Source organism: Aulostomus chinensis, chromosome 7 (genome assembly GCF_037954235.1).
Source record: "Aulostomus chinensis isolate RoL2024-O1b breed Wild chromosome 7, RoL_Achi_v1.0, whole genome shotgun sequence".
NCBI lineage: Eukaryota > Metazoa > Chordata > Actinopteri > Syngnathiformes > Aulostomidae > Aulostomus > Aulostomus chinensis.
In genome coordinates, this window is record NC_141326.1 from 27,076,068 (window position 1) to 27,088,190 (window position 12,123).

Sequence of the window (12,123 nt, forward strand, 5' to 3'; positions counted from 1 at the left end):
AACCTGAGCGTTGGGCTTGTATTCTTTCATGGTCAGACTCGTGGAGAAAAGGAGGGGCCACCAGGAGGCTCTTGACCCGGCTGTAACGGTAAAGCTAGACCTGTTTCGGTTTTGTATGTGTGGTTGAAATGAGTTTTTAATTTATACATTAGGTTCCTTTTTTTTCTTTTTTAAACGCCGCTCTTTGGTATGATCTATATAATTTAACAGCTGCTGCCAATATCGGGTAAACATCATATGACTCCTGTGTTAGCTGTGCAGACATACAAGGGTCCATTTGTGAAGGAAATGCAATTACCAAGGATTAAGTAATTTACCTTTTGAATAAAATGGCTGGATGGTTTGATTTATGAACAAGAGGCTGAACTCCATGTGTCCCTGAATCGCCTTGGTGACGGTATGTAACCTCACAGACGCTCAGGGTGAAATATTTTTACACCTACACTTTGTTTTATCTGCTTTTAGTGCAATTTGTATAATAAAAGATATTATCAGCGACTCCAGGTAGAAAATTGTTTATCAGAAAGAAATGTTTTTCAATTACACATCACATCGCAATGCTTGCTCAGTTCCTAATGGAAGTTACACAAATGAATTGTATCCGACAACAGTATCATAGCAAGTTTGACGAATCAGCAGATGAAAAGAAACAAAAACAATAAATCAACAAATCTGAGGAGCTGTTTTATTAATCTAGTCAAGCCATACGATTTCCACAATGTGTGAAACGGGAGAGGAACAGCAAAACTTGATTATAAAAGTGGAATCAACTCTAAATGTGGAAAAGTATTTAATTTGCCAATATGTGGATATAATTGATAAAAATCCAGTTTTCCCTGCAGTCCCAGCATTTTTTCACACCGCTTAAATGAATAGAAGAAGCTGGTGTCTATTTGTCACACACACACACACACACAGAGCAGATTTTTTTTCTTTCTTCATTTTGTTTTAGAAAATATTGAAATGTATTGTTTTACAACTGCAGCGAAACCCTTGGGTGGTCCAATGGAGTGAACAAAATGGCCAAAACCAAACTGGGAAGACATCTGTAAACTAGAGAGCTCTCAGAGAGCTCATAGCTGCCAGTAGCCTACAACAGTCCTCACCTTGCTGTGTTATTATTATATATGTAATTGTCCATATCGCCTCCAAAAGTGAACCAAAAACTACAAATACAAAAAAAAAGAAAAGAAATCAAGACAATATTACAATAAATGTCTAAAATCCCTGCTGCTAACCACCTGACCAGGTGAACCTCCTCCAGGAATAAGGTGCTGCACACACTGGGCGGAGCTACAGAAAGGCCAGGAACTGACAGGACACACATATCCATCGGAAGACGGAGGGGAAAAAAAAAAAAGGCAAATTTCAGGAATTTTTTAAAAATTGAATTGCTACATTCATTCATTCACCGCATAATTAGACTTTCTGATGACAAAATGTGCCTTAAAAAAAAGGAATTCAAAGGAATTCAGAAAAGTAATGTAGAATAGAGAGGAAATGTGCTTGGGAACCTGGAGGAATATGTTTGTGTTCTGTTTGAAGGTGACTCACAAGGATCGAAGGTGCTCCAGTCCTCTCTAACGTGTTTAATGTCGCTACTTCAAGCTTGAATCAATGGATGCACATCATTTATTGTGAGGAACAGCTGACAGAGTCACAGGTGAGACCCCAATATGCAGGAATACTTTAAGTAGGATGAAGAGAAACCACCACCCCACCCCCCGTCTCTTGTGTTTATATGCAGCTAATTTGCATTAGCTAATGTAATTTTAAGGATTTATAATAACACCTGGATTACGCTGACGAACAACAGATGGCTCCAGAGCGGTGTGTAGCGTAACCGTAACACAGAGGGAAAGAATCGTAAATGCTTTAGTTGCCTAAACCTGTGATGCATTTGCCATTACCACAGCATTTCCAAAACCTTAACCAAAAGCTTTGAGTCACCTAAACAAAATCTTAAGTCCCATAATCAAGCTTAAGTTTCCAGTAGATACTGTCAGGAAAAACTTGTGTTGGACCATCCCACCAAATTGTTCATGTTTTACTCTGAAGCGCGTCATGAAATCTCGGGATTTTTATCAGCGGTTCTAGTTTATGTCCCATTTCTTGGCACTTTATACATATATACACACACACACATATATACATATATATACACACACATATATATATACACACACATATATATACATATATATACACACACACATATATACATATACATATATATACATATGTACAGTATATGTATGTGTGTGTACGTATACGTGTGTGTGTATATATATATGTATATGTGTGTATATATGTATATGTGTATATATATGTGTGTGTGTACATATACGTGTGTATGTATGTATGTATACATGTATGTATATGTTAGTGTGTGTATGTGTTGTATGTGCATATATATATAAGTGTGTGTGTACGTATGTATGTATATATTCGTGTGTATGTTTGGATAATATATGTATGTACTGTATGCATGTACATATTGTCATGATCGCTGTCTGTGTTTCCTGTTGTGTTGTGAAGTCAGTGTCTCCAGTCCCCCACCTCAAGCCTCCAGCCCCTCCGTCTCAAGCCTCAGGCCTCAAGCCTCCAGTTCCCCATCAATCTCCTGTTTCCCCCTCGTGTCCGTTAAGTCTCATTACTAATAAAAACCCCTTTTGTGAACCCTCATCCCCGTCTCCATCTGGGTCTACACCCCCGCTCACCCAAAACGTGACACATATGTGTGTATTTTGTATGTGTGTATATGTGTGTGTGTATATATGTATATTTGTGTGTGTAGATGTGTATATATGTGTGTATATGTTTGTTTGAATACATGTGTATGTTTATATTAGTATGTATGTATATATGTGTGTATGTATTTATTTATGTATGTGTGTATGTATATATCTGTGTATATATGTATGTCTGTGTGTATATATGTATGTGTATATCTGTGTATTACTGTATATGTGTGTATGTATGTATTTATATGTCATTATATATTTGCCTATGTATGCTTTATGTATATATTACTGTGTATGTATGCATGTATATATGTGTGTATATATGTATGTATATATGTGTGCGTGAATGTATGTATATGTTTATATATGTATATATGTTTCTTTAAATGTGTATAAATTAGTGTGTATTTAGATATATGTGTCTACATGTATGTATGTTTATATATGTATGTATATATTTGTATCAATGTATGTATATATGTGTGTATGAATGTATGTATGTATATATGTATATGTATGTGTATATATATTTCAGTGTGCATGTATTTAAATATGTGTGTATGTATGTATACATTTGTACGTATGTATATATGTGTGTTTGTATGTATACATGTACAGTATATGTATATATGTATGTTTGTATACATGTGTAGATGTATGTACGTAGACGTGTATATGTATGTATATGTGTGTTTGTATATATGTGTATGTGTGAATGTATGTATCTATGTATTCATGTGTATGTATGAATGTATATATGTATGTGTGTGTTTTTGTATCCATGTGTATATTTGTGTGTATGTATATATGTGTATATATATATTTACGTATGTATAAGTGTTTGTATTTATGTGTATATGTGTTTATGTATATATGTATGTATTTATACATTTGTATATGTATGTATGTATATATTTGTGTATATATATGTGTATTTTAGTGTGTATATACATATGTGTTTGTGTTCATGTATGTATATATGTATGTGTGTGTATTTGTGTATGTGCATATATAAATACACATATATTTGTGTGTATATATACATATATTTGTATGTATGTATATATATATATACATATATATATACATATATATGTATATATACATACAAATATATGTGTATATATATATATGCACATACACATAGATACATACATAGATTTGGTACATGCTCATATTATATTAGGTACACATCATGGAGGCATACTACTGGAGACTCTTGGCTATACTGGAGGAGGATTAGTTCAAGTTCCCATACTTGCTGCAGACTGGAGCAGGGTGTGAATGCTTCTTTTCAGGAGTTTGGTTTGGTTTCCTACAAAGAAACTGGTGTCTTCTACAATGAGCTCGTCTAAAGCAAACATATCACACATATGTCCCATGGGACATGTTTGGAGATGTCATTGACTCCCATCCCATGGAACTGTGTCTCGAGTCTGTCAAGCACAAAAGAAGATGTGATTGTGCCTTCAGCATAAAGGACTGTGGTGGGTCAAATGAGGGAAGGACTGGCAACAATGCTGTTCTTTACCTCCTCATGGACGTACATAGTTCCACTCATCAAGGCTGCAGCTGTGTCTTTGAGACAAACAATCCAGCTACTTTTAAAGTGGCATTTTTCATGACACATATAATATTTAATTAGCAGACTATTGCACTTATAAAGACCCAAGGACTTTGCCTCAAAGGGAAAGAATTGGCCTTTTGTCCATTGCCCATTTTCATGAAAAAGTGCTGGGGATTTTTTCTTTCCCTTCTAATTGCATTAAAAAAGAAGTATAGCCCTTTATGCAATGTTTCAAAGACATTGAAACAGACACAGCTAAAGTAACCCCTTTCAAAGAGATTTCTTTTTGTGTATAATTTTTCTTTTCATCAGGTATTTCATTTAGATTTTAGTTATTGTTGAAGGCCTTCCAAGGCTGCTGACCCTTGGAATTCTACCAAACCCCCCTTTGCAGTTTACATTTGCTATCAATTTTCAGTAGTTGAAAACTGTACAATGTGTTCAGAGGAAGGTCTTAATGTTTGGTTTTTTTTTTCTTCTGCAGGAAACCTACTGAAAACCCAATTAAAACATATTCTTGTGTGAAATCATGTTACCTTGTAATGAGCATAATATTATAATTTTTTTGTCCGTATGTTTATGTTTCATTTCGATGGTTAGATTTGGAGCCGTTTGGAGGCCACGGTTGCTGAAGTTGTGCGATGCTTGCCGCATGCATCACACGTTGGTTTCTGCTCACAAGTTAAGCTGTCGTGAACAACGCGGCGCGATCCCTCATGGCGTTGTTCTTCTCTACAAAGCTGCATGCCGAGAAGAAACGAGAGAGCCATTTTTTTTGTGCTGTAATGTGAAAAATACTATTTTGATGGTCTCACATACAAAGCACAACCTGATGCTCACGCTGATTCATTTCTTTTCACTCGATTTAAATAAAAAACAAAAAAAAAGAAATCCAAGATTCCTATTCAGAGGCTGGAGCCAGTCTAAACAAGCTTACTGATGTTATGACACCCACTTGTCAGTGTTCCCATCAACTTCCTCCCAACATCATTCCCTGCCTTTCTGTTCTGTTTCATGTTGAGAAAACAGGCCGCGTTAAATCAACCAGGAGGAAGGAGTTCCTCGTCAGTCTGAAACAAACCGTTGCAGAAGATAATAAGGAAATACCTGTCTGGCCCTGCCCCTCTGGTGCTCATTCTATGTGACAGTGCTACAATTAAACCAACCTCAGTGCTTAACTTCAGTATCCTGGGAGAGAAAAAAATAAAACAGAAAAGCCTTCAAACAAACGCAGACATCTGTGCATCTTCTTATCTGTAAAATCACAGGAACGAAGCCCAGATCAACTCTGTGGAAGTGAGAGGGTCAATTATTCCTCTTTTGACTCAAAAGCAATTGAATGATTCAGCATCATAAACTCTTAGCTCAAAGAGGATGGTAGCGTGGTGCTGCACCGTGACCATTCTGTGGGCTTTAATGAGCGCTGGAGCCTCCATGATCATAAACGGGGCGGCTTTGATGCCTCATTGAAAGGGCCTCTCCAACAGGTCTGAAGGGGGCTCCTCCTTTGTAAAAACAATTCATAATTCTCTTGATCTAAAAGCCTGATTGGTGAGGAGAAGAAGAAGAAGAAGAAGAAAAAAGACAGGTTACTTTCTTTCTTTCAACTCCTCAAGCAGGTTTTTAAAAATCAAAAAGTGAATTTGCCTGGAGGGTCCATCTAATACCAGGCTTTCATGAGGAAAGTGTACAATTACACCTCATCCTCCCCACACACCAGCCCCCGCAAGGAGAAAGAAAAGTACACTTAGTTTATTAAAGTCATGTCTCCATGTTTAGAGCAGAACAATCAGCGTAGCAACTGAAAGCTGTCAAATGCAGTCTAGTCTCGTTTTGTCTCGGTGATAACATGGAAAAGTGCATGGAGCCGAGTGGGAACACTCACTGGGAGCTGTTGGACTGCTCCTAGAAAAATGCTGCAAAACCTCCAATTGGATGTTGAAGTGCAATTAAGCCTTCAATACTGCAACTGAGGGCGGCGTGGCTCAGAGGGTCGCTGGTTCGATCCTCACTTCCCCCGATGTCCAGGTGTCCTTGAGCAAGACACTGAGCCCTTAATTGCTGACCCGTCCACGGTGAACCCCGCCTCTCGCCCAGTGTCAGCTGGGATAGGCTCAAGCCCCTCCCGCCTGACCCTTAATGGAGAAGCGGTACAGAAAATGGATGGATGGATACTGCAACTAATCAGATGATTGGATTCAAGTTTATTAGAAAATGCTTTGTGTAACGTCTTATCCATCCACACAAACGGAGACATTGAGTCAGGTTCATTTATAGAGCAGCGAACGCGACTGAAATTACGGATCCTTTTCTGCCAAAAGATTTAAGTGCCATCAAGGCATTATGGATTCAGCAGGTTTTCAACATCATAAAATCAGGTTAGTTTCATTGCAGGAAATGAGTTTATTATGTGAAAGAAGGAGAAGACTCGTAGCAAGGAAGCTGAACAATGAGCAGCAGGCAGTGTTACATTAGCGAACGGCGGCTTTTAAAAAAGGGTCGTATTTTTGGAGCAATGCTTACATCTCATGACTCATTCAACAGCGTTCGCACTGTCTTAGAGTGAAACGGTCTTAAATCTTCTCTGTAACTGTATAACCTAAATTATTCAATGCACAAATCCATGATTCTGGCGTTTAGCATGATGTCACTGGGACTTTCTGCACCCCTCGTTTTGACTGTCCTCCATTCTGTCTCCATTCTATTTGTAGTTTCCTTTTTTAAAAAGCAAACTCTCGATTCAGTTTTAAGACTCGTCGAAGAGTAATCGTTAAACCCTCCCAGCTCTCCTCCTCCATGCAACACATTCTAAGAATTGTTTCCAACTCTGAAACGTTATCCATTGCTAATGCCTTATAGTGAGCTAGCGGCCAGGAGCTGAGAGTACGTGGAGTATACGGATCGAGCTGGTCCATGTGTTAATGATCCCCTGTTCTTTGTTAAGGTGCTGAAAGCTTTACACACACACTCTGCCGTACACACGCAGAAACAATCTGTCAATTTGCAAACAGCTAAATGTTCATCCTTCAGAAGAAAAGGGAAATGTAAATTATGATGACTTATTTAACGAGATCAGCATGGCAGCAGCACAAGCGTGATTTCAAACGCCCCTCCCAACCGAAGGCTGTAGCACAGCACATACACACAAAGGAGTGTGTGACAAAGTTTGCGGCGCCCCTCGCTGGGTGACGCTACAGTTGATTTGGGAATTACAATTAGATTTATGATGTGGCTGCATATGGCTGAGCTCTCTGTTTCCCTCTCTCAAATGCTGGATTGGCTGCAGCGAGCACCGGCGCCGTGGCGTATACACCACAGCACAGTCAGAATGTGCGGCATTACCTCACACACACAATGGAACAATAGGGCACATTTACTGTAATGGGCCACCAAAATATAAAGAAGTGGAATAGCTCAGCTTTGGAAACAGAAAGCCTTGTGTTGGAAGTTATTAGATCTCTGGAAAGTAGGAGCACTTTTTAATGGAGTAAAGGAAAAACAATCAGCAGCACCACCTGCAACTGTTGCTCCACACGTAGAACACAACAGCAATGGAAGTTTGTATCACAAAAATACATGGACAGCAAAGATGAAGTGACAAACTTGTAAAAATCTCATGTTTTTACTTTTTATTTATTTATTCTTTTTTATTATTTTTTTTGATTGTCTTTCTCACCAAGTTGTACTGACACTTTTTAGAGCCAAAGCTGGCTAATAAATACAATGAAATGTTAAAACGCACAATTGAATTTCAAATACAATACTTATCACAAAAATGTCTGTGACCAGGAAACGTGTGTTTTAGCTTCTGCAGGTCACAGCTGACAAAGAGCATGAGGTTTGAAACAGATCAGAGGTGATGTCGCCCGTTTAGGCTGCGCTGGAGCTGGGCCGACAAAACGTTCTTAAATAAATGAAACGCTTCGTAAGAAATGGCAATTTTACTTGCGCCTGGCATGCGCAAGGCTTCCCGGAGAGTCTAAACGTGATCTTTGACTGTTCTAATTTATCATGTTGAAAAAGCAAACAACAACTTCACATCAGTCAATAATAAAAAATAATGTAGAATTTATATCCAGTGCTTAGGATGTATATGACATGAACAGAAATGTCTATGCATGAGGCGAGCAGTAGTTTTCCTGTAATGCGAGCAAAAAACCAATGTTCAGTCCCAGCTTGTGAAGCTTTTCCAAGTACAAAACTGCCAGACACGGTCGTGAAAAAGAAACAGGACGTAAAAAGAAACAGCTAAACAGATGTCACAGGAGTTGAAATTGGAAAGATGCTCAAATTACAGAGAGACAAAGAAAAAAAAATATGATGTGTCATAAGAAAAAGAATGTGACATTTGAGTAAAAGGAAAAAGTGTGCACACCCAGCATGGTGCCGCACCAAAACAAACAAACTTGTGTGCTCTAACTGGGGTGTTCCACTACTTATGCACCATTCTTCTGTTAATAATTTATTCATCTTCAAAATATACATGCGACGTAGAAAAAGTGTTTTTTTTCCTTTATTTTATTTTTTGAAATAACAGACCTATTAAACCCATGTTTGCAACTATATAAATTATTTTAAAAACACAAGTTTGGTGTAACTTTCCCATGTGATACCGAGAACATTAAAAAATATATCAAACACGCTAATAAAAACAAAGTAAAATACAGTGAAGGGATCCAGAATACTCTCATCCTACAGTAGGGTCATGCTGGGACTTCTCCCCGATGTACCGATGAATGAAATACACTTTTAAGACTTAGGGATTCTTAAAGTGTCTGAGCAGATATTAAACCAAACGTCTACGTTACCTTTTGCCTGATGGTGAGAGGAGGATATTTGGTGCCTTTTGACTGAACTGCTCCTGTGCCGAATGAGTGTTTGGCCTCAAGGAACTATGGGTAATGTGGTTCATGAAAGCACCCGTGCAGTGGAATCTGAAGAATTAACGACTTTGATGCTGCTCTCGTGACAACGTCTCGATAGCAAAAGGGCTGCCGGGGAGCTGCATAAAGCGTGCGTGAGCGAGCTCAGCCTCTGATGAACCTGCGGTCGCCGAGTAGGAAATTAGCGCACCAGATAGAGAAAAAGCTAATTGTGTAAGACTTTTCTGCAGCATTGGAGGTTAAGACTACAACATCCCGAGTGAATGTGAATGTAGGTTTGGCACATTTGATGTAAATCTGTAATAATAATAATAATAATAATAATAATAATAATAATATAATGTGTTATAAGGGATTTTGCTCCCTTTATTTCGTTGACAGTCTGTAAAGTCCTACCACTCTTTTTGTATGAAAAAACTAAACAAAACAAAACAAAAAAACACATTCACAAGCTGGCACATCATACCTGAGCTGGGATATAAAAAAAAAAAAAAAACAGTTATGTCATGTAAGCAGTTTGTCAGAAAAAAAAAAGATGTAGATGCACTGTATTTGTAAGAAATGAAAGTAAGACTATAAGATTACAAGAGCTAGGATTTATATTAAAACTTCTCAAACTTCAAGTTCTGACAGTCCAGAGTTTGTACAGGCAGTGACCTGTCAGACAAAAATGTCTATTGAACCAAAAAAAAAAAAAAAACCCCACAAAAAGTAAATACATAATGATAAAAACTAGATCACTCCTTAAACATTTAAGACCAAATAGCTGTTGAAGACCAATTCCTGATGCTTCACAATCCATGCATGCTCTTTACAAACCACACAGCAATGTGTTCGTCGCTCATTTGTTCGCTGTCCCATTCTCTCTCTCACTCTCTCTCTCGCTCTCTCTCTCTCTCGCTCTCATCCGACTCTTATTCGCTCCCGTTAAGATTGTCAAAGTTCGTTTTCGACTGAACGTCTATTCTGAATGTCAGCTCAGACTGCGTTCTCGTGTCATCATCTCCGTGAGGATACTGTCCACGAGCGGTCTCCGAGCATCTCCGCTGAGTTTGAATCCTGTCTGGGCATGCTCAGTGCACGACTCAGCACGCACCAGAAGGTATGCCTGAAGGTCTCTGTAATAAAATGTGTTCTTAAAAAGTGTCTCTGAGTATAACAGGAGGTTTTTATATTTTTCCTTTTTTTATTTTATTTTTTTTATTGACACCCTGAGTGCATTCAGTTGGCACTGATGTCCTCCCGTGTCTCGTGGTCGCTGCTATAGTCTGACTTGGGCTCATCCTCAAAATCCTCATACATGTCCATGTCATCGTCTCCGTTGGTGGGGTCACTAGGCAGATCCAAGGTTCCGACCCCACCGCCGTTGCTGCCTCCGCCAGGCTCTGACTTCACCCCGTACGTGCTCTGAATGACGGGGATGGTCGGCTCTGGGCTGGCTGAGTTGCTAGAGCAGTCTGAGGTCAGGTGTGGGGACGGTGTGGCTGTTGTTGCCATGGTTATGGCGCCTGGATAGACTCCTACACCACCTGCACTGTTTCCGAGAGGAATTGCTGGTTGAGGGCTGGAAGAAAGAAAGTAGAATGGAGGTCAAACATGACGTAGAGTTGACAGGTGAAAAAAACAAGTCAAAAGTACAGGAAGGAAATTTTCTTTTTGGAAACATCAAGCAGCTGATCGCATTCAGCCTTACTTTGAATACTGTGAGACAGTTTTAGCGTCAGCTAATGTACTGAAGTAGATGCAGGCGGCCCTGATTCTCAAACCATTTAAAGTTTTTCAGCCTTGGTGAATTTCTTTTTTCCTGCGGTCTTTAATCTCGTACCGTTTTAAAAAACTTTAAATTCAGCTCAGCAAGATGAAAATGCAGCTTGTATGTTTTCAGCACAACCTGGGCGACTTTGCTGCTGTTGTGACATGATGTCATGTATAAAGTAAAGTGATAATACCATGTAACCAAGAGAAGGCTCTTCATCAGTCACAAAAAAAAACACCTCTGTCCAATAATACATCTGTTACAGAAATCCTGAGTGTCAGATTCCTGCGCTCCCCGTGATGATGATTCAGTTCTCATCAGGGCCAGCAGGTTCTGACACAGCAGCTCACAGCAGCAGCATCTAATAACCTGTTGAGATATACCTGTAGATGGCCCTGTGGCTCCTCAAATGAGCCGCATCACGCTGGGAAATAGCTGTCACTTTTCTCACCAAACACTTTTCCCCTCTTCTGTCTCCTGGAACAATTACTGCCATACACTCTGACAGACTCATTTTCACATTAAACGCTGTAAAACAACACTGGTTTCGCTATACGGAACGTGCCAAAAAGCTGGCTGTGCACGCTGACTGGCTCCCAGAAACAATTTAGTTCAGCTTTGATTGAAAGTCCAGGCTTGTAGAATCATAGGTTTCTTTCTGCAGTTGCTTGACCACACACAGTAAATGCAACTTTCAGCCTGCCTCGCTCCCAAACATCTGCTTACATTTCATATTCCACTATGTCTGTCTGTGTCCAATTTCACTGCCCGCAAGCGCTCAGCATTGTCCTAATTTAATAAATGACAAGCTATTAAAAAGCGCTCCTATTCAAAGCTGTGGCCTCTGGTAAATCCATCTAAAACACGGGCCACTGTGATGGCTTTAAACACATCCATGGCTGGATCCTATTAAGACAATGCCACTGTTTTTCCCTTCGCTGCACTGATTTCACTCTGAAGGCTTTTGCAGATAGAAGTTCAGGAGATTCCAAGAAGAAGTTCGTCATAAAATGTTCATAAACGCTGATTGCCCTGCCACAAACCTCTTAACAAATGGACACAGTTACGACATTTCTTTCCTCCTTCTAGACTGAGGCGCACGCAGTAAAAGGAATAAGACCTCAAATAAAGAGCAAACATGCACTTGCATTCAAGCAAGCACTCAAAGAATCT

At 39.2% G+C, this 12,123-nt stretch overlaps 1 protein-coding gene across 3 annotated transcripts in view; it reads right to left on the bottom strand.

Moving 5' to 3' along the window:
* Nucleotides 1-7,809: 7,809 nt before the first annotated feature.
* Nucleotides 7,810-12,123, bottom strand: part of LOC147259314 (transcription factor SOX-6-like) — a 115,126-nt gene continuing 110,812 nt past the window's right edge. For all 3 annotated transcript variants that reach the window (XM_086209629.1, XM_086209630.1, XM_086209628.1), the window contains one exon: nucleotides 7,810-10,758. In XM_086209629.1, coding sequence (XP_086065755.1) covers nucleotides 10,416-10,758 — 343 coding nt within the window. In that variant the 3' untranslated portion in view covers nucleotides 7,810-10,415. The remainder of the gene's footprint in view (nucleotides 10,759-12,123) is intronic.